Source organism: Petromyzon marinus, chromosome 51 (assembly GCF_048934315.1).
Source record: "Petromyzon marinus isolate PM22_M1 ecotype Great Lakes invasive population chromosome 51, UKy_Petmar_22M1.pri1.0, whole genome shotgun sequence".
NCBI lineage: Eukaryota > Metazoa > Chordata > Hyperoartia > Petromyzontiformes > Petromyzontidae > Petromyzon > Petromyzon marinus.
Window position 1 is genome coordinate 6,657,531 of NC_133717.1, and position 26,575 is coordinate 6,684,105.

The 26,575-nt window shown below is 53.2% G+C and overlaps 2 protein-coding genes across 4 annotated transcripts; one reads left to right on the forward strand and one right to left on the reverse strand.

The window, feature by feature from the left end:
• RMI1 (RecQ mediated genome instability 1) lies at positions 1-13,494 on the forward strand. Of its 2 annotated transcripts, none has more exons than XM_032973478.2 (12): positions 1-598; positions 2,648-2,794; positions 3,207-3,314; positions 3,826-3,948; positions 4,464-4,597; positions 6,128-6,213; positions 6,629-7,122; positions 7,286-7,364; positions 8,686-8,825; positions 9,146-9,256; positions 9,536-9,619; positions 11,979-13,494. In XM_032973478.2, exons 1-12 carry the CDS (start codon positions 488-490, stop codon positions 12,147-12,149), a joined length of 1,788 nt encoding a protein of 595 aa, XP_032829369.1. In that variant the 5' UTR covers positions 1-487; the 3' UTR covers positions 12,150-13,494. The 2 variants fall into 2 exon arrangements, with proteins under 2 accessions (XP_032829369.1, XP_032829370.1); XM_032973479.2 differs by having other exon boundaries at positions 2-598; positions 6,629-7,071.
• Positions 13,395-26,296, reverse strand: GPATCH3 (G-patch domain containing 3). 2 transcript variants are annotated; one of them, XM_076074912.1, is made up of 8 exons: positions 25,482-26,296; positions 19,490-20,046; positions 17,308-17,879; positions 16,234-16,408; positions 15,397-15,456; positions 14,910-15,031; positions 14,654-14,781; positions 13,395-14,118 (listed from the first exon to the last, which is right to left on the reverse strand). In XM_076074912.1, the coding sequence occupies exons 2-8, from the start codon at positions 20,031-20,033 to the stop codon at positions 13,911-13,913; spliced, it is 1,809 nt and encodes a 602-aa protein (XP_075931027.1). In that variant the 5' UTR covers positions 20,034-20,046; positions 25,482-26,296; the 3' UTR covers positions 13,395-13,910. The 2 variants fall into 2 exon arrangements, with proteins under 2 accessions (XP_075931027.1, XP_032829367.1); XM_032973476.2 differs by lacking the exon at positions 25,482-26,296 and having other exon boundaries at positions 19,490-20,971.
• Between the last annotated feature and the right edge of the window lie 279 nt (positions 26,297-26,575).

The window sequence follows — 26,575 nt, forward strand, 5'->3', positions numbered from 1 at the left end:
GGCCTCGTGTCCGTGGGCACCGCGCGGCCCAATCAGCGAACAGAACGCTGGCAGCCCTCCCCCCAACTCCTCACGAGGGTCTCGTCTCCAACTGAGGGCGGGAAAATGGCCGGCAGATGAGGAGGTGGAGTGGAGGAAGATTGATGATGAATTTTAAAGCCGTGTAGCCGGACTGTCAGCTCTCCGCGCTTCTCACCGCCCCGTCCTGAGCTGCGTTGGGGAGGCCCCGGGGGTGGTGAGGGAGGCCCCTGGGTGGTGGTGAGGCAGACCTGAGGTGGTGGTGAGGGAGGCCCCTGGTTGGTGGTGAAGCATACCTGAGGTGGTGGTGGTGAGGGAGGCCCGGGGTGGTGGTGAGGCAGACCTGAGGTGGTGGTGGTGAGGCAGACCTGGGGTGGTGGTGGTGAGGGAGGCCCGGGGTGGTGGTGGTGAGAGAGGCCCGGTGTGGAGGGTTGTGAGGGAGGCCCGGAGCGGTGAGTGAGACCGGGCGATGACCATGTCCGCGGAGCGGGTGAGACAGTGGCTTGCCTCCACGTGGCACGTGAAGGTGCCGGGAGAGTGGCTGGCCGCCTGCCTGGACTGGCTGGCGCAGGATAACGCGGTGAGAGACGATGAGACGCAGCGACGAGACACAGCAGCAGCACCCAAACAACGGGAGTGCGGATAACCCCGTGCGCTGCAAATAGCGGGGAGCCGATACATTCAAACACGACGTTGCCGCAGTGGCGAGATGTCAATTACCTTACCTGGTATACAGGAGGAAGGCTGCTAATTTTAGAATGTAAACTGTAACGATGAGCAGTGCTAACCACTGCGCCACCGCTCCACGCAGTAGCTACCTCGCCTGGTATACAGGAGGTCGTGGTTTGGAGTCTGACCCTGACGCCTGCTGCTGCTGCTGTATATTTGGAGTTTGTGTCTCTGTCATCACACGATGACTAGATGTTAACAACCTCGCCTGGTCTACAGAAGGTCGTGGGTTCGATCCTGACGCCTGCTGCTGTATATTTGGAGTTTGTGTGTCTCTCTCATAATCATCACACGATGACTAGGAGATGTTAACAACCTCGCCTGGTCTACAGGAGGTTGTAGGTTCGATCCCGACCCTGACGCCAGCTGCTGTACATTTGGAGTTTGTGTGTGTCTCTCTCATCATCATCACACGATGACTAGGAGATGTTAACAACCTCACCTGGTCTACAGGAGGTCGTGGGTTCGATCCTGACCCTGACGCCTGCTGCTGCTGCTGTATAGTTGGAGTTTGTGTGTCTCATCATCATCACACGATGACTAGGAGATGTTAACAACCTCGCCTGGTCTACAGGAGGTCGTGGGTTCGATCCTGACCCTGACGCCTGCTGCTGCTGTATAGTTGGAGTTTGTGTCTCTCTCCCTGGTCATGTGGAATTTTTCTCCGGGTTCTCCGTTTTTTTCCCCTCCACATTTAGAATAAACATAACGCGTTTAGAGTACAGTATTTGGCTTCTATACATCTCCACATGATGCTAAGCCACTCCGTTGGACTATCATTTGTGGCCAGGTCGCTTCTGAAGAAGAGCTATATAGCTCAGTGGGCCTTACCTGGTAAATTAACAAATAGTTTAGTTTATCGAATTAAGTGGTGCTGCTGCTGCTTTGGCAGTGGTGCCCCAACCAAACAACCCAAACACAACCAAACAATTACAAAAACAACGCTGGGCTGGTTTTAGACAGCGTCTCATCGTAAGCCTGAGCCACAGAGTACCCAGCGCAGACTACACGAATTACAGAGCACAGCCTATGACCAAGTTGCCCTGTGGTGGTAATCGTGCTGTGGTTGTGGGGCCATTGTGGTGTCGTTGTGGGGTCACTGTGGTTGTGGGGTCACTGTGGTTGTGGTGTCACTGTGCTGTGGTTGTGGTGTCACTGTGGTTGTGGGGTCACCGTGGTTGTGGGGCCACTGTGGTGTCGTGGGGTCACTGGTTGTGGGGTCACTGTGGTTGTGGTGTCACTGTGGTTGTGGGGTCACTGTGGTTGTGGTGTCGCTGTAGTTGTGGTGTCACTGTGGTTGTAGGGTCACTGTGGTTGTGGGGTCACTGTGGTTGTGGTGTCGCTGTAGTTGTGGTGTCACTGTGGTTGTGGTGTCACTGTGGTTGTGGTGTCACTGTGGTTGTGGGGTCACTGTGCTGTGGTTGTTGGGTCACTGTGGTGTCGCTGTGGTTGTGGGGTCACTGTGGTGTGGTTGTGGGGTCACTGCTGTAGTTGTGGTGTCACTGTGGCTGTGGTTGTGGGGTCATTGTGGTGTCGCTGTGGTTGTGAGGTCACTGTGCTGTCCCTGTGGTTGTGGTGTTTTTGTGGTGTCGCTATTGTGGTGCTGTTGTCACCGTGGTACCGTTGCACTACGAACCCAGCGACCCAAGTTCTATTCTCGCTCACGACCAACACCAGTGACGATTATCTGAACCGGTCCTGGGCCTCCCTTGGGTCGGCTCAGCCTCAAATGAGTACTTGGTGCAGTGCGTAGAAATCATCACCACTCGGGAGACAAAGGCGGCCGGGCGTGGTGCTGGCCACCCACCCCTCGTACCGTGCCGGCCTTCATAGGTGCTTGCTAACAGCACTTTCCCCAACAGTAAGGCTATATGGGGAATCTTTGTCTTTGGTGTTGCAGGGCCGGTCCCTCTCCCCCTCGGAAGTTAACCGGCAGGTGTTTGAGCAGTGGCTGCTCACTGACCTGCGCGACATGGCCCTGCCGGTACTGCCCGTGGGCATGGGAGATGTGCTCACCACCACACTGGGTGGACACTACGCCCTGCAGGTGCGGTCCACAGGGCAGTACCGGCCACACCACCAACACGCTAAAGGACACAAGATTAGACACACCACCAACAACCCACTGGACACAACACGAGACACACCACCAACAAACACACCGCCAACCCACTGGGACTGCCTGTGCTGTAAACACCACCAACACGCCGCCGGTCCAGTGTTACAGAAAGCGAGCCCACCACGTCTTAGCCATACCACTTCTCCACCAACTGACCACACCACTACCACCACATCTATTGAACATGTTTGTGTGTGCGTGCGTTCGGGTGTATGCGCGTGCATACGCGTGTGTTGATGTCTTTACATTACGCATGTAATGCGTACCATGCGTAGCCAACTGTGCTAATCGGAGGTGCATGTGTGTGGCCACGCGCATTTATGCTGCTGCTGCTGTACAGATGGATTCTCTGGTGGACGTGAGCCAGCCCATGTACGCGCAGCTACAGAAGCTGCGGGGCCGAGACACGAGCAATGAGCAAGTCACAGCTGTTCCCAGGCCACAGCAGGTCCGGGCAGCTGCCGCTCCACACACACACACAGGTCCCCCGTGTAGCCCACACAGGCTGTTGGGGCAAGTGCTGTTAGCAAGTAGCACCTATGAAGGGCGGCACGGCACACGAGGGGGTCGTGTGCGATTGATGTACAGGCTCTGTGTGTGTATGCATCTTCGTGTGTGTGCGCGTGCATGCGGGGGAGCGGTGGTGTAGTGGTTAGCGCACTGTGCTACGAACCCGGCGACCCGAGTTTGATTCCCGTTCACAGCCAATAACAGTGACAGTAAATATCTGAACTGGTCCTGGGCCTCCCCTAGGGCAATCAGACTTAAATGAGTACCTGGTATGTTGTGTTAAACAGCAGCACTGAGGAGACAAAAGCGGCCGGGCGTGGTGCTGGCCGCCCACCCACCCCCTCGTGTCCCGTGCCAGCCTTCATAGGCGCTGCTCGCTAACAGCGCTTGCCCCCGACAGTCTGTTAAGGCTACACGGGAGAGGGTGTCTTTGACTTTTGTCTTCGCAGCCGTGGGAGGTGAAGGCCGGGAGGATGCTGCTGCTGCAGCTGACGGACGGGGTGCAGGCGATCCAGGCGATGGAGTACCGCCCCATCCCAGCGCTCCACCCGCTCCTCCCGCCCGGCACCAAGGTGGGGGCCGCCCTCTCCCCGCGTGCAGGCGGTGCAGCTGCACCGGGCCGATTGTCGATTTATCGTCATGAGGCGTGTTTGCTACCAAGGAAGGCCTCACTGAGTCTCAAGACTCTTTTTCAGGAGGGTCCTGCCAAGTGTTTGTAGGAAGGGAGGTGACGTCCCTGCGTGTGGGGAGCAGTGGCGCAGCGGTCTGCACTCTGTGCTACGAACACGGCGTCCCAAGTTCGATTCCTGCTGATGTACAAATACATTGCCGAACATTTGAACCAGTCTCAAATGAGCACCTGGTGCGATGTGTAAACATCGCCACTGGGGAGACAGAGGCGGCCAGGCCGACCACCCACCCCCTCGTGTGCCGTGCCGGCCTCCATAGGCGCTACTCGCTAACAAGCACTTGCCCCCTCCGGTCTGTTGAAAGGCTACGCGATGGATCTTTGTATGTATGATGAACTTCTTTCGCACCATACGTAGCCAACCGTGCTAATCGGAGGCGCGTGTTGCGTGCACGCCAGCTGCTCGTGTCGGGCCGCGTGCCGTGCCGCCTCGGGGTGCTGCTGCTGGAGTCGGCCCACATCTCGCTGCTGGGCGGGGAGGTGGAGGCGCTGGTGCAGGAGAACGAGCCGCGACGCCTCCTCGCGCGCCTCATGTGCGTCCCACCGGGTCAGCGTGACCTCGCGTGGCCTCGCGTGACCTCCCGCACGACATCTTACGACCTTGCATGTGACCTCGCATATGGCTTCACATGTGGACTCGTATGTGACCTCGCACGACCTCGCCCGGAGGGGCAGCGCGGTGGCAACCCCAGCTCCCCGTGCATCCGCCTCGGCCCAGAGTGGCCGTGCGGGGCCACACGACTCCTACAGCAACCCTCACCCCATATTTTACCTCTCCCCTGCCCTATTCCCTTCCCTATCCCTTGCCCTATCCCCTACCCTGTCCCCTACCTCACCCTGAATCTCAACCCTAACACCATCATTCCCCTGTTCCCGTGTTTATGGCTGTCTCTGCGACCCATGATTGGCAGTGACGGTGTTTTTCATCGCAGGGCTGTCAATCACTTCCGGTTACGCGCACACACATGCACACGTAGACGCACGCACACGTAGACACACGCACACAACGATCCCCCGTATGAAGGCTGGCATGGCACACGAGGGCATGGGTTTTCAGCACTACACCGTAGTACCAATATTCTTGGTTCTTTCGGTAAAGTCACGTAGAAGGGAAACAATAAAATAATAAAAATATAAAACAATACAAGTCTCACGACGTTTCGACTGCAACACAAGCAATCATCATCAGGTGTGAAAACCACAACAAGAAAATTTGTTGCAGTCGAAACGTCGTGAGAATTATATTGTTTCGATTTAAAGCTTTCGTGACTGCAAGGATTCATCTTCTTGGTTCTTTCGGTAAAGTCACGTATAATGGAAATAAAATAATACAAATAAAACATAATAAAATAAAATTATCACGACGTTTCGGCCACAACACAAGTAGCCTTCTTCAGGTGAAGAAACAGGTCTGTCCAGAAGACAGCGCTTGAGTGACTTTACCGAAAGAACCAAGAAGATTAATTTTATTGTTTTATATTTTTATTATTTTATTGTTTCCCTTATACGTGACTTTACCGAAAGAACCAAGAATATGAATCCCCGTAGTACCAATGTTTACACACCGCACTAGGTAGCACCAGGTACTCATTTGAGGCTGAGTCGACCTGGGGGGAGGGCGGAATCGAACTCTGGTCGCCAGGTTCATTGTGCCGTAGCGCACTAACCACTGCGCCACAACTCCCCGCGCACAAAGACAAAGATCCCCCGTATAGCCTTAGCAGACTGTAGGGGCAAGTTAGCGAACACCTATGAAGGCCGGAACGGTACACAAAGGGGTGGGTGGCCAGCACCACGCCCGATTGCCTTTGTCTCCGCAGTGGCGATGTTTACACACCGCACCAGATGTTAATTTGAGGCTGAGTCGACCTAAGGGAGGCCCAGGACCGGGTCAGATAAACGTCACTGGTGTTGGCCGTGAGCAGGAATCAAACTCGGGTCGCCGGGTTCGTAGCGCGGCGTGATAACCGCTACACCAACGCTTCCCCCCCCCCGCGCACACGCACATACGCACGTGCACACACACCCACACTTGTGTGTCTGTCCGTGTCTCGTGGGTTTAGCGGAGAGCCAGAGTCGGCGCCAACTCAGCAGCAGGACCAGCAACAGCAGCAGCAGCATCACCAGCAAGACGTTCACACGCAGAACGGTTCGTCAGCCACTCCAGCCGCGAGCATCGCTGCCGCCCCCATTGATGCGCTTGGGGTTCCGGTCTGAATTCCATACGGAAATCAATGTGTGGTTATGTTTCATCTCGTTGCATCTAGTTCGTTCTGTTCCGTCTCGTTCTACCTTGTTCTCTGTTCTGTCTCGGATGTTTTGTTCCGTTTTGTTTAAGGCACAGTCGACCTCGGGAGAGGCCCAGGATGGGTTCAGATTTTCACCACTGTTATTGGTTGCCAGTGGGAATCGAACTTGGGTCGCCGGGTTCTTTGCACCATGCAGCCCGAACCACGTTGGGTGATGTTGGGGGGGGGGGGGGGGGCAGGGGGTGACGTGACCCCCCACTCCCGTGTGCAAACTCGGAACTCGCTCACCCCGCGTCGTGTCCCTCCCTCTGCCAGGCACCAGCGACGCCGACTTCCCGGATGATTTCTCCGATGACTTCCCCATGGACGACTTCCCCGATGACAACTACCTGAACCTGCAGGGAATGGCCGGAAATTCACCGCCACAGCCGCCACCACCGCAGCCACCACCGCAGCCACCACCGCAGCCACCACCACCACCGCAGCAGCGTCAACAGCATCACCAGCAGTACCAGCAACAGTATCAGCAGCAGCGTCAGCAGCAGCGTCAGCAGCAGGAGCCGGTCGTTGCTGATGACCCCACTGCCGCGTTGGGGCACGAGTGGGCCATGGATGAGTGGGACACGGAACTGGAGCCAGAGCCGGCGTCTCTCAGCGCTGAGCCGGCCGGCAAAACCCTGCGGGAGAAACAGGCGCCAAGCCGTGGCACGGTGGAGCAAGTCGCTCCGCAGCACGGGAGGGCGAGTCAGGCGGGCAGGGCAAGTCACGCGGGCATGGCGAGTCACGCGGCAGGGCGAGCCACACGGCAGGTTGAGCTACGGGTCACGGTGCCTATCGTAGAGACGTTGCGGGCTGAGCAGAGTGCGGCTGTGGAGTCGTGAGGCGGACGCGACGCAGGGCACGCCGCACGCAGCCTCCGCCACTAACGAGCGGCTCCTCTACCCTCCCCCGCCCCCTTTTATTTAATTCCAGGACGTGGGGGTGTCTGCTCCGGAGCGCTGCGGATTCGCGCCCCTCATCAAGAGGCCGTGCCCCGGCCTCCCACCCACAGGTGCGTGCCCCTCCCCCCAATACCAACAGCCGCCATTCGCCACTCAGTGGCGGTGACATCACCACGGCGCCTGTGCCAGGCTAGGTGCACTTTGAGGATGATGAAGTACCTCCCCCACCAAAAGGTGCGCTCCATCGTCAGTCCGGGCCGATCCGGGCGAACGAAACTCAAAACGCCGAGCTGCCTGAGCAAGAGAGAGAGAGAGTATTTGTATTTGCTGGGTGACGTTTCGGGCAATAGCCCTTCATCAGAGGACGTAGAGTAGGATCGAGTTGGAGACGGCGCTATGTAGAGTACCTAGGAACCACAGACACGAGTGCGAAGGCAGCAGCTGGACGGTGGGGAGCCGGAGAAAACCCATGCATGAGAGCAAGGGGGCAACACTCTCTCCCATCGCACGAGGCAGATGATAGTTGTCCGCAGTACCGCCTTAAAATAAACTATTAAAACTAAGCTGGCTTTTGTATTTTACCAGGTAAGGCCCACTGAGCTATATAGCTCTTTTTTCAGACGCGACCTGGCCACAAATGACAGCTCAACGAAGTGGCTTGTCACGTGGACATTTATAGCAGCCAAACGCACGTCGATTCTAAATGTGGACGGAAAAAACTGGAAGACCCGGAGAAAATTCCACACGACCACGGGGAGAGAGACACGCAAACTCCAAATATACAGCACACGAAACACGGGCCTGCATGGTCGTGTGCCTGCTTAATGCACGTTGCCTCAGTAATCCCCCCCCCACATTGTGCAAGAGCGCAGAAGTGTGGTCACCACATCTACGCTTCTATATAAGAAACGAAACAGGTGGACTTCTCCACAAATCTGGCTGTCGCCTGATGAAGCTAGTTGTAATTACTGGCGAAACGTCGTACTCAGATTGTTAATATTGTGGCTTGGCTCTCCAACACACCGGTGTGCTGTACTCGTGACGAATTGGCATGTTCTGTTTACGTGACAACCCTTACTAGTTGGTTGTGTCAGATGGTGGCGGGTTTGAACGACACATTTATATATTTACGCGATCTAACCCAAAAACCTCTATCATGGATACGGCAGGCATCTGGGTCGTGATCGCACTCACGACCTCCTGCATACCAGGTGAGGTAGTTAACATCTCGCCACCATCGATCCCGCCTTCTTGCAGGCCAGGGTATGGATCAATGCCCATGGGAAGAGAGTTCACAACGTGTGTGTGATCCAGCAACCTTGGGGAATGTCACAGAAGAAGAGACGTCGTGACCATGATGAATTCAAGCTGTCAAACCCCCTCCCCATCTATGCCTCCACCCTCCCATTCCCCCCCTCCCAAACCCCACAGTTACCAGCAGTAGCATCAGCAGCATCGGCAATAGCAGCAGCAGCAAGAGCAGCGTGGGTCTGCACTCTCCGCCCTTCACCTACCTAAGCAGGGTGCTGAGTAACCGTCACCCGGCACACCGCATCCAGATCACCGTCAAGGTGAGGAGCTTACCCTTGCGCCGAGGGTGATCCACGTAGTGGGGGTGCTGTGCGTGGTGGAGCCCCATAGACACGCATAGAGACTCGCTCGAATAGAGACTCACTCGCATAGAGACCCAGACTCGCATAGAGACACACTCACATAGAGACCCAGACTCACATAGTCCCATAGACTCGCATAGCCAAATGTGATTAAACCGGGCTCACGGCACCCTGTAGCCACCATGACCCCCCTGTGCCTTCCTATACCCTTCTGTGACCCCCTCTAAACCGTATATGCCCCTCTACCCCCTGTGCTCCTGTGACCCCACCCCGCTTAGGGGTTTGTAGTGACGCTGCTGGGCCCCCTGCAGACGCGCTGTGGAGCGTGGAGCGTGCGTGCGCGCATCACGGATGGGACGGCCTACACTGAAGCAACCTTCAGCGACCACGTGCGCACCGCACCGGGGTCACCAAGGGGTCACGGGAGAAGTGGTGGCGGCCTAGCTCTGGAAGTTCATTATGATCTCACAGCCGTGCCGGAGTAACATTTAGCTAACGTGGAAATTATGTGAATTGAAAAGCGTCCATAATTTTTCAATTGCCTTAACGCAAAATTTTGTAAACCGAACGTTTGTGAATCGTGGGATACCGATATTATTTATTACTTTAGTGAAGCAATGTCCACCACAGTGACGGTTTGACCCCCACTCCGACCTCCCGACCCCCAGGTCCTGACCCAGCTGATTGGATTCAGCGTGGACAAGATGAAGGTACTGAAGAGGGATCCAGCTTGCGTGAAGACGATCACACAGGTGCAGCACAGATACAATCACGCGGATGCAGTACACAGATACAATCACGCGGATACAGCACACAGACACGATCACGCGGGTGCAGCACAGACACGATCACGCGGGTGCAGCACACAGACACAATCTCGCGGGTGCAGCACACAGACACGATCACGTGGTGCAGCACACAGACACGATCACGTGGTGCAGCACACAGACACGATCACGCGGGTGCAGCACACAGACACAATCACGCGTGTGCAGCACACAGACACGATCACGTGGTGCAGCACACAGACACAATCACGCGGGTGCAGCACAGACACAATCACGCGGGTGCAGCACACAGACACGATCACGTGGTGCAGCACACAGACACGATCACGTGGTGCAGCACACAGACATGATCACGCTTGACCAGCACACAGACACAATCACGCGGGTGCAGCACACAGACACGATCACGTGGTGCAGCACACAGACACGATCACGTGGTGCAGCACACAGACACGATCACGCGGGTGCAGCACACAGACACGATCACGCGGGTGCAGCACACAGACACAATCACGCGTGTGCAGCACACAGACACGATCACGTGGTGCAGCACACAGACACAATCACGCGGGTGCAGCACAGACACAATCACGCGGGTGCAGCACACAGACACGATCACGTGGTGCAGCACACAGACACGATCACGTGGTGCAGCACACAGACATGATCACGCTTGACCAGCACACAGACACAATCACGCGGGTGCAGCACACAGACACGATCACGTGGTGCAGCACACAGACACGATCACGCGGGTGCAGCACACAGACACAATCACGCGTGTGCAGCACACAGACACGATCACGCGTGTGCAGCACAGACACAATCACGCGGGTGCAGCACACAGACACGATCACGCGGGTGCAGCACACAGACACGATCACGTGGTGCAGCACACAGACACGATCACGCTTGACCAGCACACAGACACGATCACGCGGGTGCAGCACACAGACACGATCACGCGGGTGCAGCACACAGACACGATGACGGGGGTGCAGCACACAGACACGATCACGCGGGTGCAGCACACAGACACGATCACGGGGGTGCAGCACACAGACACGATCACGTGGTGCAGCACACAGACACGATCACGTGGTGCAGCACACAGACACGATCACGCGGGTGCAGCACACAGACACGATCACAAGATTGCAGCACACAGACACGATCACAAGATTGCAGCACACAATCACACGAGGGCAGCACACAGACACGATTACACGCGTGCAGTACACAGGTACATGCAGTCAATTTGTCAATCCACTGCTAGATGGCAGCTTTCTCATGCCGTGCGCGTCATGGTGGTTCATTTTACCATACTTGACCATGCCCGTCAGTGCAGGTTGGTGAAGTGAGTGGAGCTTTGACATCACAGCACAGTACGGCAATACCATGTATTTTGCAGCACTTCTGATGTAGCACCGCAGCAGCCTATAGCACATTTGTGAGCAATGATCTCGCATCTGATCACTATCCAGACCCAACTCTGCTTAGCTTCTGAGATCTGATGAGACCAGACGCACACACACACACATACCCAGACCACCCTGGGACCATCAACTCGCTGGCCTTGAGAACCCGGTTTAATCGCATCTCAGCCTAAGTCTATGGGTCTCTGTGCGGAGTCATCGGCGACCATCAACTGACTGTAGCCAAGACCCCCTCGCTGTAGTCGTGCAGCCGAGACCCGGATTGGAACCCAGGCTCTTAAGCGGTACCGGCTCAGCGCTCTGACCTCTAACCTCTGACCCACCTGGCCTCGTGTGTAAAAGGTAAAAGTGCATCCCAGCAATTACTCGCTCACATCACTGCTGGCCGAAGGGCCCTCCGCGAGGGTACGCTCTAGAGAGCCCGTCTCGTAGGTATTTGGCCTACTCTTCCACGCTGGCCAGACTTCTTGGAAGACGTGGGGGCGGAGTACTCACGATTTACTGCACCACATGCAACCTGGCGATCAACCGTGGCATTGATCAGATGTTAACTACCTCGCCTGGTATTCAGGAGGGCGTGGGTTTGATCCCAACCCTGACGCCGGTATATTTGCAGTTTGTCTCTCTCCCTGTGGTCACGTGGATTTTTCTCTGGGTCCTTCAGTTTTCCCCTCTACATTTAGAATCAACGTGCATTTTAAGTATTTTGCTGCTATACATTTCCACATAAGCCACTTCGTTGAGCTATCGTTTGTGGCCAGGTCACTTCTCAAAAAAAGAGCTATACAGCTCAATGGGCCTTTCCTGACAAAATAAGTGTATAGCTCGTTACCGCACGGTGAGAGAGTGCTACGGGCTGATGAGGGGGACGCCGGTTGGGTTCGCAGGCCCTGGAGCAGTGTCAGCGGCGGCTGGTGGACCTATGCTGTCTCATGGAGCTGGAGTTTGGCGCGGCGGAGGGTCGGGAGGCGGGGGGGGAGGCACCGCTACTCGTGAGGCTGGAAGAGGTGACGCGAGAACACGTGGAGCAGCTGCGGAGCCGCATCGGGCTCCTGTGACCGAGGACGCTGGCGCATACAAAGACACAGATCCCCTGCATTAGCCTACTGAAACCGGTGGGGCAGGTGCTGTTTGTGAGAACCTCCGAAGGCTGGCAAGGCGCATGCAAGGGAACGGTGTGGCCAGCGCGTGGTGCCGAGTCAACCTCGGGTAGTGGCGCTAGACTGATATTTGCACTTCGATGTTGATGAAGAGCAACAGCTGTAATTTTACACTGAGGTGATTGAGCCGGAGTAATGCGCAGTGAGGAGGAGCGGAGTGGCGCATCGCTGTGGTGATGCCGTCGATGTTACAAGTTCCATGGTTCTGTTCTGGCTGGTGACCACAGGCTCCGCACGCTGCCCAGATATATATTTTTTTAATCTTCCATTTGTGCATCAAGGGCCACGACTGATGTGTTGGCCGTGAGCGGGAATCGGAACTCGGCATGCCAGCTTTGGCGTAGCCAAGTAAATGCAACAGAGGAGTCCGCGACGGCGTTACGCGAACGTGCGGATGTGGATTGTGCACGAGTTGGAGGAGGCCGTCGCTGCTCCTCTCTGCTGGCGCCGTGGGGCTCCCGGCTCCTCCCAGCCGCTACCCCCATCACGGTAACGAGTTTTTGTCAAGTGGTTACGAGTTTAAATTTTGATTTAAAGCTTTCGTGACTGCAGTAATTCATATCCTTAGCTCTTTCGGTAAAGTCACGTTGAAGGGAAACAATAAAATAATAAAATATATATAAAACAATAAAAATTCTCACGACGTTTCGACCATAACACAAATGGTCACGACCGATGATGACCGTTTGTGTTATGGTCGAAACGTCGTGAGAATCTTTATTGTTTTATATATTTTATTATTTTATTGTTTCCCTTCAACGTGACTTTACCGAAAGAGCTAAGAATATGGTTACGAGTTTGTTCATGTTAAGGAGATGGTGTCCTCATTAACGAGTTTTATCCAGGGTAAAGAAGTGGAATCCAAGTCTCAGACTGATCCCCTGTTTAGCCTTAACAGAAAACGTGCAAGTGCTGTTAGCGAGTAGCACACAAGACGTGAGGGGTGGGTGGCCATCAGCATGGCTGGCCGCTTTTGTCTCCCCAAGGCTGAGTTGACGTATGGCAGGCCCGGGAAATTAGTCACCAGTGTTGTCTGAGTAGGAATTGAACTGATGGGTGGGGTTTGCAGCGCAGTGCGCTAACCACTGCCACCACTCATAGGCTCCCAAACCAAGCCTCTTCCCAGTAGAGTCGGAGACATAAAAAAAAACACGATTTTATTATAAACAAATTGTGTTTTACTTGGGATATTTGTGAATAAAACCAAATTTTAACCTTGGAATAAAGATGACCGCACACGTGATGGTGTTGGCTGATAACAGCTGCCATTCGCCACTCCATGGCTGTGCCGTCGCCAAGCTGCTTGTACCAAGCTAAGTGCACTTTAAGGTCATCACAGTCAGATCTTTCCACGTCTCTCTCTAGGTATACCCCTGTACATCTGCTTGTCCCCATCCTCCCTGAGCCTGTCTCCCGCACGTTGGACATTGTCTACGTTTCCCCGTGTCCGCCTACGTCGCACCCCTTCTCCCCGTGTCTGTCTCCCGGTGTCCGTCTCCTACGTCGCACTCCGTCTCCCCGTGTCTGTCTCCCCGTGTCTGTCTCCCCGTGTCTGTCTCCCCGTGTCTGTCTCCCCGTGTCTGTCTCCCCGTGTCTGTCTCCTACGTCGCACCCCGTCTCCCCGTAACTGTCTCCTACGTCACACCCCGTGTCTGTCTCCTACGTCGCACCCCGTCTCCCTGCGTCTCCTCCGTCGCGGAGCTTGAGCCGCCCATGCCCTCGTCTCCGCAGCAGCGAGCTGGGCTGGTCGCGGGCGAGCGGAGCGTCATACACGGTGGAAATGACGACGGCATCCGTGTCATCTTCCCCGCTTCGGCGTCGCCGCTTCGGCACCAGGGAGAAACGTTGCAGCTTCTCCCCTCGATAGCTGCGCCCCCCATCCACAGCAGACACAACGTACATAATAGGTGTACACAATGTTAGAATAATTGCTTCTTACAACAGTGTGGGCCTATTAATTCAGTGTATAAACTATTAACTTTTTATTTTACCAGGTAAGGCCCACTGAGCTACATGGTTATGTTTCATAAGCGACCTTGCCACAAACAATAGCTCAACGAAGTGGCTCATCACGTGGAAATGTATTCCCATAAAACGCGTGTTGCTAAACGTGAAGTGAAAAACCGGAGGACCCGGAGAAAAATCCACACGCCTACAGATAAAGACATGCATACTCCAAATATACAGGCGTCGGGGGTCAGGATCGAACCCACGACCTCCTGCATCCCGGAGCAAGGCAGTAAAAACATCTCACCACGGTGGCGCCCTTACATCACAGTGTGGACCTATTTGGTATGAATGCAATTTCTACGAATGTACCGCGCACGACTCTCATGTCTGTGGCTCTCGCGCACACAGCCGTGAGTGTGATCGGTGTCATCGCTCCGCGGTCCGTGCGTTACCCGAGTCCGTGTCGGCACTTGGGGTTCTGCCCGTCTCCCTCCAGCGCTTGAGCCATCCCGCTGCGCGAGCCGCCCAGCCCGAGGCCGTCCCGCCAACCCTGCCTCTCCAACAGTCGGCGCCCAAAACCCTGAAACGGAGGCGGGGGGGGGGGTGGTGGTCAGTATTGAATCTGTCGGTATTGAGGCCGCGCGTCGGATGTTAGGGCCGTGACACCGCATGCGCCGCGCTCGGCGAAGGTGCCAGCGCCTCACTCACCCGCGTGTGCCGCTCGAAGCCGCCGATTCGCGCCTCGAGCTCCGCCGAATCGTCGAGTCCGCGCCGGCGCCGGCCCTCCTCCCGCAGCGTCACGAAGTCACGCGCATCCATGTCCCCTCCGTCTGTGCCGGGGAGAGAGACAGGAGACGAGAGTGGCATAAACACAGCGGGGAGGCAGGGTCTATGTGATTGTGGGGGGGGGGGGGGGGGGTCTGTGTGAGTGGGGGAAGGTCTAAGTGATTGTGGGGGGGGGGTCTGTTATTGTGGAGGGTCTGTCATTGTTGAAGGGTCTGGGTTGTTGTGGGGAGGTCTGTGTGATTGTGGAGAGGGTCTGTGATTGTGGAGAGGGTCTGTGTTATCGTGGGGGTCTATGATTGTGGGGGTCTGTGAGATGGTAGGGGTCTGTTATTGTGCAGGGGGGGGGGGGGTGTTCCACCCCTGGAAGGGGGGTGGGCCTAAGTGTCTACGGTGGGAGGGGTTCGCTCACCTTTGTCGTAGTATGCACTCATGTCCACGTCCCAGTCGTCCGACGTCTGGGCATCAAAATCTGGTGACGAAACAAAGCAGGATTAGCGTTATGGGGATGCTATTAGCATGAATGTCGTCGATATCGTAGTCGGTGTCACCATCAAAAGCACCATCACCGTAACGCGAGCAACGTAACGGGCACCATCAGCAGGTCTGGTTTATTGTGGTCACGCCAATACGGGTTCACACGTAACCGCAATGTCACAAAATAAACACTTTAAATGGATTTCTCGTTCTTGTTTTATTTTGTTTCCCCAATTGTGTACCCTTTGTGAATGTCAGTGTGTGTGAATATCAATGTGTGTGAATATCAGTGTGTGAGTGTCAGTGAATAAAGGGGGAGCGGTAGTGTAGCTGTTAGCGTGCTGCAAACCTGGTAAACTGATTTAAATTCCCGCTCACAGCCAACAGTGACAATTATCTAAACTGGTCCAGGGCCTCCCCTAGGTCGACTCATCGCCACTGGGAAGACAAAGGCGGCCGGGGGTTGTGCTCACTACCAACCCCCTCGTGTGCCGTGTTGGCCTTCATAGGTACTCACTAACAGCACTTGTCCCAACAGCCTGTTAAGGCTATACGGGGGATCTTTGTTAATGTGCTGGCCACCCCCCTTCATAGGTGCGCCGTGTTAACCTGCGCAGGTGCTGCTCATGAACAGCGGTTGCCCCCACCCCCACCACAGCCTGTCGAGGCTACACGGGGGATCTTTGTGAACAGCGGTTGCCACCAAACCCCACCACAGCCTGTCGAGGCTACACGGGGGATCTTTGCGTGCGTCTCCGCGCGGGTGCCTCACCACCCTCCGCCTCCTTCCAGAGCTGCGCGTCGGTGTAGAAGACGAGGCCACTGCCTCCCTTCTCCCACTTGAGCTCGATCTCCTCCTCGTAGAGGCGCTCGTCGCAGCGGCCCTGCCGCGTCACGTCCTCGTGCAGGGCCTCGTGCCGCTCCCACTCCTCGCACGAGTCGTCGTCCTGCAACCCCCCAAAGACAAAGATCCCCCCCGTCAAGGAGCATCGACCTTCACGCGAACTCCGGTCATCCTCGAAGCGACTCTTGGCAAGACATCGAACAAAGATGGTCACTGCATCGCACGCTTTCATATGCGCATCTGCGGACCGTCTGGAACGCTCTTCCTTTCGATATTCGGCCACTGGAGCTATGCACTTTTAAATCATCATCTAGATTGAAAACTCATTTGTTTAGAACTGATTTTTGAGCTTAGTTTGTTGTCCTTCCCTCGCACGTCCCATCAGCGCGGTTAGCTACGTACGGTGTGAAGGCCAACACGGTGCACGATGGGGCTGCCTTTGTCTCCCCAGTGGCGAGGTTTCCACATCGCACCAGGTACTCATTTGAGGCCAAGTCGACTCGGGTTATCCGAGTTTGTAGCGTAGCGCGCTAAACGCTGCGACACTTCTCCCAACCTTGGCGCATACACACACACATACACACGTACACACGTTACACCGCGAGGTAGTCTCCTGCATGAGCACGCACACCGCCGCTCCCTAAATAGAGATACACAGACACGCATCCATACGTGTATGTTCACACACCATGTGGAGGACTCTGTCTCATCCACACTGTTCAACAACCACACTGCAGGTCACAACACGCCCGCCACCCATACTACCCCGTACTGCCCATCCCATACCATCCCACTCACCCACAGACCTGAGGTCAATTAAAATTACAATTACACAAGCGATATTCTCTGATATCAGAGAATATCCCACTCCTCGCACGAGTGTGGTTGCAATCCATCACGAAGTACACATTTGCAATTGTGAGAAACGCCGGGTCTGCGTGTTAATAACCCCACAAAGCTTTACACGCATACGTCAGGCACACGAAGAAGCCTCCTCCTCACATCGTCTGAGTGCGACTCCTCCTCATCTTCAGGCTCCTCATCTTCACTCGGCAGCTCCGTCTTTCTCCTCCGCAGACTCCGTCCTCCCATCCTCTCCTTCCCTGTACGGCCACCGGCTTCGCTCCCACGCCGCTCTCCCTGTTGCTGCTCTCCCTGCTGCGACTCTCCCTGCTGCGACTCTCCCGTCCGCTCTCCCTGGAGCCCCGACGACGGGGATGGCGGCGGTAGCGTCGCACCGCCTGGCGCGATCTCGGCCCCGGTTCCTGTGAGCACGCTGTCGGCCACACGCACCGTGCTGCCGAGCGCGTAACTGTACGGCACGTTGCCGTAGCGACGCGACGAGCCCGTCTTGGGGAAGGAGAGGCCCAGGCGGGCAATGATGCGGGGCGGCAGGCGGCACGAGCGGATCAGCTGCATGAAGGTGCCCAAGGGCGTGCCAACGTTGCCCTGGGGCATGAGGCATGGGGGGTTGAGCTCGGGCAGGAGGAGGAGGTCGCTGCCAGTCACCTCGGCGGGCGCGGCACCCTGGCGCCGGCGGTGAACGGCGTACGGGAAGAGCGACGATTTCGAGGCTGTGATATCGAGGAGGACGGACGCACGTGGAGAGAAGCAGAGAAGACTCTACAGGGAAATGCATCGTGCGTGCCATAGCCAAACTGTGCATCAATGACGTTATTCTCCAACATCTCACTCCCCATCGCTTTACCCTCTGCCTAAACACCTCACCTTTCGTCACCTCTTTATTCCTTCATTTCTCACTCTCAACCTCTCTTCTGCTCCCTCTTCCCACAGCCTTACCCCTTCACCATCTCCTTATCACCTCAACCTCACTCCCTCCATCACCCACACGATCTCACCCTCACCCCTTCACTATCTCACAACCTCAGCTTTTTTCACCCTCTCCCCTTCTCTTTGTACTTTTGACCACCGTACGTAGTCAACGGTGCTAATCACTCTCCCCCACCGTCCCGTCCACTCGCACCCTTTCATTTCCCACTACCTCCTTTCCACCCCGACCCTCTCAGATCATCACTCTCACTCCTCTCCCTCACTACACAATCCCTCACTCTGTCACTTCACCTAATCTCACCCTTATCCTCTCACTTCCTCATCTGTCACCTCCCCCCGCTCTGACTCACCCCGACTGGACATCTGTAAAAGAGCTTTATACCTCATCGAATTCCTCCAGCATAAATAATGATCCTGTACTCTCTCACACCCCGTTCACCCTCTCACCCCCCCTTACACCCTCTCACACCTCCTCACCATCTCACACCCTCTCACACCACCCCACCCTCTCACCCTCACACCCCCTCATCCTCTCACACCCCCTCACCCTCTCACCCTCTCACACCACCTCACCCCCTCACCCTCTCACCCTCTCACACCACCTCACCCCCTCACACCACCTCACCCTCTCACACCACCTCACCCTCTCACACCACCTCACCCCCTCACCCTCTCACACCACCTCACTCTCTCACACCATCTCACCCTCTCACACCCCCTCACTCTCTCACACCACCTCACCCTCTCACATCCCCTCTCACATCACCTCACCCTCTCACACCCCCTCACACCCCCTCACCCTCTCACACCCCCTCACCCTCTCACACCCCCTCACCCTCTCACATCCCCTCTCACATCACCTCACCCTCTCACACCCCCTCACACCCCCTCACCCTCTCACACCCCCTCACCCTCTCACACCACCTCACCCCCTCACACCCCCTCACCCTCTCACACCCCCTCACCCTCTCACACCACCTCACCCCCTCACACCCCCTCACCCTCTCACACCCCCTCACACCACCTCACCCTCTCACACCCCCTCACCCTCTCACACCCCCTCACCCCCTCACCCTCTCACACCCCCTCACTCTCTCACACCCCCTCACTCTCTCACACCACCTCACCCTCTCACACCCCCTCACCCTCTCACACCCCCTCACCCTCTCACACCCCCTCACCCTCTCACACCCCCTCACCCTCTCACACCCCCTCACCCTCTCACACCCCCCACCCTCTCACCCTCTCACACCCCCTCACCCTCTCACACCCCCCACCCTCTCACCCTCTCACACCCTCTCACCCTCTCACACCCCCTCACCCTCTCACACCCCCTCACCCTCTCACACCCCCTCACCCTCTCACACCCCCTCACCCTCTCACACCCCCTCACCTCCGCACTCCGGCTCTGGGGCCCCGCGCACTCTGCGCACGAGGCAGCGCGAGGGGATGGGGTCCCCGGCGGCGTCCACCCAGTGGCGGCCCGAGTAGGACGCGAGAAGCTCTCCGAGTCTCCCCGCGCGCACGCGAACCACGCAGCAGCAGCTCGAGCGGCGGCGTGGCCCGGGTGCCGTGGCCAGGCTCCCAGTCCCGGGTCTCCCTCCCTCAGCCTGGGTCTCAGGTCTCCCTTCTCTCGTCAGGGTCCCCGGTCCCTCTACCGATCCCCGAGTCCCGGCTCCCTCTTCCCCAGTCCTGGCCGAGGTCCCGGGGCCCTGTACCCCTGGACACTGGGTCCCCTCGGCGTCTCCGCTCGCCTCCGTCTCCGGGCACGGCCTAGGCTCGGCGCGCTCGGGCCGGTGTCGGTAGTGGAAGCAGTGGAAGGCGCCGCTCTCCACGAGCTGGGAGAAGAAGTTCCTGAGGTCCGCGGCGCGAAACGCGCCGGGGATGTTGGCGATGACGACCAAAGCGGAGCCGTCGCCAACCGTGGAGGCCGCCATTGCGTTCCGGTGGCTGTGGGTGACGTCATCGCGATCAGTGGTGGGGGGAACGGCCGGGCCATTACGTCATCGCGATCAGTTGGGGACGGCTGGGCGTGACGTCATCAAGTTTAATGGGACGTCCGGCTTGCGTGACGTCATCGCGATCAATGGGGGGTTGTGCGTGACGTCATCTCGTTCATTTGGGAAGAACGGCTGTGCGTGACGTCATCGCGACGTCTGTCGATGACGTCACGTCGAAACTCAAAATAGAAAGCAGAATTTTTATTTAGCTGTGGTCTTGACTTAAAGCTTTCGTGACTGCAGGAATTCATGTTCTTTGGGTCTTTCGGTAAAGTCACGTAGATAAGTTCAAAGAAAATAACGAAAAAAAACAACGACGTTTCGATCGCAACACAAGCGATCGTCATCAGGAGGAAGAAAGAGTGGTCGGGCTGCTGAGACAGGCTGAGGGTAGCCCAAGGGTCATAAACAAAGTGGGCGGGGCTAGTGACGTTAATGTGATAAATTAGCATGTTAATGTGAGAGGTTAGCATGTTAATGTGAGATAGTATGTTAATGTGAGATATTAGCATGGTAATGTGAAAATTTTGCATGTTAATGTGAGAAATTAGCATGTGCATGAGAGAAATTTGCATGTTAATGTGAGATATTGGCATGTTACTGTGAAAAATTAGCATGTTAATGTGAGAGGTTAGCATGTTAATATAAGATATTAGCATGTTAATGTGAAAAATTAGCATGTTAATGTGAAAAATTAGCATGTTAATGTGAGAAGTTAGCATGTTGATGTGAGAGGTTAGCATGTTAATGTGAGAGATTAGCATGTTAATGTGAGAGGTTAGCATGTTAATGTGAGAGATTAGCATGCTGATGTGAAAAAATACCATGTTAATGTGAGAAATTAGCATGTTAATGTGAGATATTAACATGTTAATGTGAAAAATTAGCATGTTAATGTAAAAAAATTAGCATGTGAATGAGAAAAATTAGCATGTGCATGTGAGAGGTCAGCATGTGAACGTGAGAGATTAGCATGTTAATGTGAGAGATTAGCATGTAATGTGAAAAATGACCATGTTAATGTGAGAAATTAGCATGTTAATGTGAGATATTAGCATGTCAATGTGAAAAATTAGCATGTTAATGTGATAAATTAGCATGTTGATATTGATTTTAAGCTTTCATGACTGCAGGAATCCATACTCTTTGGTTCCTTCGGTAAAGTCACGTAGGTAGAATTAGAATAAATTAGCATGTTAATGTGAGAGGTTAGCATGTTAATGTGAGAGGTTAGCATGTTAATGTGAGAGGTTAGCATGTTAATGTGAGAGGTTAGCATGTTAATGTCAGAGGTTAGCATGTTAATGTCAGAGGTTAGCATGTTAATGTGAGAGGTTAGCATGTTAATGTCAGAGGTTAGCATGTTAATGTCAGAGGTTAGCATGTTAATGTCAGAGGTTAGCATGTTAATGTGAGAGGTTAGCATGTTAATGTCAGAGGTTAGCATGTTAATGTCAGAGGTTAGCATGTTAATGTCAGAGGTTAGCATGTTAATGTGAGAGGTTAGCATGTTAATGTCAGAGGTTAGCATGTTAATGTCAGAGGTTAGCATGTTAATGTCAGAGGTTAGCATGTTAATGTGAGAGGTTAGCATGTTAATGTCAGAGGTTAGCATGTTAATGTGAGAGGTTAGCATGTTAATGTGAGAGGTTAGCATGTTAATGTGAGAGGTTAGCATGTTAATGTGAGAGGTTAGCATGTTAATGTGAGAGGCTAGCATGTTAATGTGAGAGGTTAGCATGTTAATGTGAGAGGTTAGCATGTTAATGTGAGAGGTTAGCATGTTAATGTGAGAGGTTAGCATGTTAATGTGAGAGGTTAGCATGTTAATGTGAGAGGTTAGCATGTTAATGTGAGAGGTTAGCATGTTAATGTGAGAGGTTAGCATGTTAATGTGAGAGGTTAGCATGTTAATGTGAGAGGTTAGCATGTTAATGTGAGAGGTTAGCATGTTAATGTGAGAGGTTAGCATGTTAATGTGAGAGGTTAGCATGTTAATGTGAGAGGTTAGCATGTTAATGTGAGAGGTTAGCATGTTAATGTGAGAGGTTAGCATGTTAATGTGAGAGGTTAGCATGTTAATGTGAGAGGTTAGCATGTTAATGTGAGAGGTTGGCATGTTAATGTCAGAGGTTAGCATGTTAATGTGAGAGGTTAGCATGTTAATGTGAGATCGCAGAGCAGCCACGTCGAGCGGTTGGGGTGATAGCTTTACGGATTGTGTAGTCTGAATATCCATTCATCTTGAGAGCTTGGTGTACGTGTTCCAGTTCACTGGCTAGGTGATGATTGTCGGGAATACATCGGGCTCTATGGTGTAGAGTTTTGATGAGGGAATTCTTCTGGGAAGGATGGTGGTGGGAGTCAGGTTGTATATATGAATCCGTATGGGTGGCTTTCCTGTAGACAGAGTGTACCATTGAGCCATCTGATCTCCTTTAGATTAAAGCATCCAAGAATGGTAGCTTGCCATCCTTTTCCACCTCCATGGTGAATTTTATGGCTGGGTGTATGGAATTGATGTGGTTGAGGAATTGGTTCAGAGCTGGTAGGCCATGTGACCAGATGACGAACGTGTCATCTACGTACCTCTTCCACAAGGACGGATGTAGAGTGGATGCCTGGATGGCATCTGTCTCAAATTTTTCCATGAAAACAATGGCTACAACTGGAGATACGGGAGAACCCATTGGGGTATCTTCAACTTGTTTCTAGAAAGTTCCATCCCAGGTGAAGTAAGTGTTGGTGAGGCAGTGTCTCACCAGGGCCGGTACATCAGCATTCAGTCCTTGTTGTACCAAGTCTTCAATGATTGCAATGGTCTCAGGCACAGGAACTTTGGTAAACAAAGAGACTACATCGAAACTAATGAGCAAATCACTTGGAGATAGTGAGATGTCCTTAATTAACGATACCAAGATAGCTGAGTTAAGTACAGCTGAGGTGGTCTTACTAGTGAATGGTTGTAAGGTCTCAGACAGAAATTGGGCCAGTTTGTAGGTGGGTGAGTCAATGGTGGAAACGATAGGACGAAGGGGTGTATCCTCTTTATGGATTTTTGGTAATCAATCTGGGTGGTCTAGCAGCAGATGCTTTTAAGGAAAACCGCTCGGTTGGTTCTATTAAAGATGTCGAATCGGTGATGATATTGTTGGTTTTCGTAATGAGACTGTTGGTGGGATCTCTTTTATTTTTTGTATAGCTACCATCATTAAGTAGGTCCTGAATTTTATTGTACGTGGTTTTGTCCATGATGACTGTGGCATTGCCCTTGTCGGCTAAGAAGTTAACAATGTCATATCTCTTTTTTAATTGAGAAAGCTCAAAGCGCTCATCCTTACTGATGTTGCTAATAGGTGGCTTAGCATAAGAATAGGTTTTCCCTGTTTTTCTATCAACAAAACAGGTCTTCTTTGGTTCTTTCGGTAAAGTCACATAGAATGAGAATAAAATAATAAATTGATAAAATAAAATAACACAATAATATTCTCACGACGTTTCGGCCACAACACAAGCGGCCTTCATCAGGTGAAGGGACGAGACTGTCTGAAAGAACCAAAGAAGATGAATCCTTGCAGTCACGAAAGCTTTAAATCGAAACAAAACAGGTGTTAATATGTTAAAACACCAAAATGAAACCTTTTGAAAGGAATCCTGAAATGTTTCGCAAGGAATCCTTGCAAGAGGTTTCAGTTTGGTGTTTTAACATCTTAACACCTGTTTTGTTGCCAGAAAAAAGGGAAAAACCTATTCTTATATTTTGACACTGGCAAAGGAGGTCCCATGATGTAGGTGTCTTAGCGTTTTTGAGGATTGCAGCGATTTCCGATCTTGCCACGTCTGCAGTGATGTGTCCCAAACCCTTAAGGGCTACGTCAACCTGGGCAATGATATCATCAACTGAGATGTGTTTAGGGGTGACTGCGAAATTCAGCCCCTTAGCTAGAACCGGTTTTAGGCTGTCGGAAATTAGACTCTTACTCTGATTAATAACAATCTTGTCAACTCACGTTGAAGGGAAACAATAAAATAATAATATATATAACAATAAAATTATCACGACGTTTCGACTGTAACGCAAACAGTCATCATCAGGTGTGAAAAACCAACGGCAAGAAACATTTGAAAGAAGTGGCGGTTTGCAGTTATTTATTTATTTTTAAAACGTTAGCGCCACGGATAGCGATTTGACAGTTTGTTTAGAAGGACGAGTCCATCTATGTTCGGAAAAGAGGAGGGGGGAGACGAAAAATTAATTAATACTGTCTGAAAGCCACCGTAAGCGTGAACAATCAGTTAAGACCCGAAATGGTTTCTCAAATCCTTCCAATGATTGCTAAGCCAGAATCCATCTTCTCGGTTGAAATTGTCTCTGTCTTTGTATATGTGGATACAGTACCCTGGTGTCTACAAACTAAGTTGCCTCTGTGGTAGTAGTTACATTGGAGAAACCAAACGACATGTCTCGGACCGCATTCGTGAACACAAAGCAGACCTTAAACACGGTAGGACCAACACCTCGGCCGTGGCAGATCACTGTTATAATTCAGTAGGCTCACATGACATTGACTTCTCCAAGACAGAGGTTCTTTGCAAGCCATCGGGCTACCATGAGAGATTCGTTCATGAGCCTATCCACATATACAAGCACAGAGACAATTTCAACCAAGAAGATGGATTCTGGCTTAGCAATCATTGGAAGGATTTGATCAACCATTTCGGGTCTTGATTGTTCACGCTTACGGTGGCGTTCAGACAGCATACATTAATTTTTCGTCTCCCCCCTCCTCTTTTCCGAACATAGATGGACTCGTCCTTCTAAACAAACTGTCAAATCGCTATCCGTGGTGCAAACGTTAAAAAAATAAAAAAAATAACTGCAAACCGCCACTTCTTTCAAATGTTTCTTGCCGTTGGTTTTCACACCTGATGATGACTGTTTGCGTTACAGTCGAAACGTCCTGAGAATTTAATTGTTTTATATATATTCTTATTTTATTGTTTCCCTTCAACGTGACTTTACCGAAAGAACCAAGCATATGAATCACTGCAGTCACGAAAGCTTTAAATCAAAATCTTGTCAACGTCTAACTTTTTAACGTGTGGATCTGACTTCTTCTTTGAAAGCAGGTTGAACTTGGATTTAGCTGATATTGAGGCAGCTGAAGAGGCTGTCATGTTATCTACATGTTTCCAATCAGATGTAGACATTTTTTCCATCAATGTTAAGTGTTATTTCAGGAGAGTCTTGACTAAATTATCTAGTTAAAATCGGAGCAATCTTATTCTCTCTGAGATCAGGGCTAAGCCGGCCCTGAACAAGATCCGTTAAGCATTGGGAGAAGTGACAGCAGCAGATGTAAATGTAAAGGCGATCGGTATTACCTTAGTGTCGCAGCATCTCTTCAGGAATGTGAGTGACTCGATCAGATGAGCCTTCTTGTCTCGAAGTTTGTTAAAAGATATGATAGTTGTGTGGAAACCCTCCCCGTAGAGGCGGTTACATCTTGACTTAAAGCTTTCATGACTGCAGGAATTCATATTCTTTGGGTCTTTCGGTAAAGTCATGTAGATAGGTAAAACAAATATTACATAAAACTACAATATTTCGATCGCAACACAAGCAGTCGCCATCAGGTGGAGAAAAAAACGAGGGGTTAGCCTCTAAAGGCAAACTGTTCCTGGTAGGAACGAAGTTGTAAACTGAGTGTACCAGCCTGCAATAGATTAATGTGTCCGTCCGTCCGTCCCCTTTCAATACTTTAACGAAGTGAAATCTCGTGCTGTTGGGTGTAAAATCAGCAATAGACAGCGCACAGACTTGTCCTACCAGCCCACCCTGCAGGGACCTGTTTATAAAGGTTTAAATGGACGTAGCCCAAGTGTCAGAACAGAGTGCGTGGGGCACAAGAGCCCTGGGGGACCATGAGCGGAAGAGCTTATGTTAATGTGGGGGATTAAAAACGGTGGGCCTCGGAATATTGAGCGGAGAAGGTTATGTTAATGTGAGGGATTAAAAAACTGGTGAGCAAAGGACAGTGCTAAAATGGAAACATTACAGCCATTGTATTGTTTGGCCGTTGTAACTTGCTGACCCGCCCATACTGGACATCTGTTTAAAAGAGCTTCATAGCTCATCGGATTCTTCCTGCAGTCTAAAAATTCTGATTCTGGTTCCTATTCACAACCTGGGGTCACAACCCCCCTCCCCCGGTCACCCCCCCCCCTCCTCCGGTCACCCCCCCCCTCCCCCGGTCACCCCCCCCCTCCCCCGGTCACCATCCCCCCTCCCTCGGTCACCCCCCTCACACGGTCAGCCTCCTCCCTCCCCCGGTCACCCCCCCCATCCACCCGGTCACCCCCACCCTCCCCCGGTTAACCCCCTCCCCCCTCCCCCGGTCACTCCCCCCCCCCCTCCTTCGGTCACCCCCCCCCCTCCCCCGGTCACCCCTCCCCCCCAGTCACCCCTCCCCCGGTCA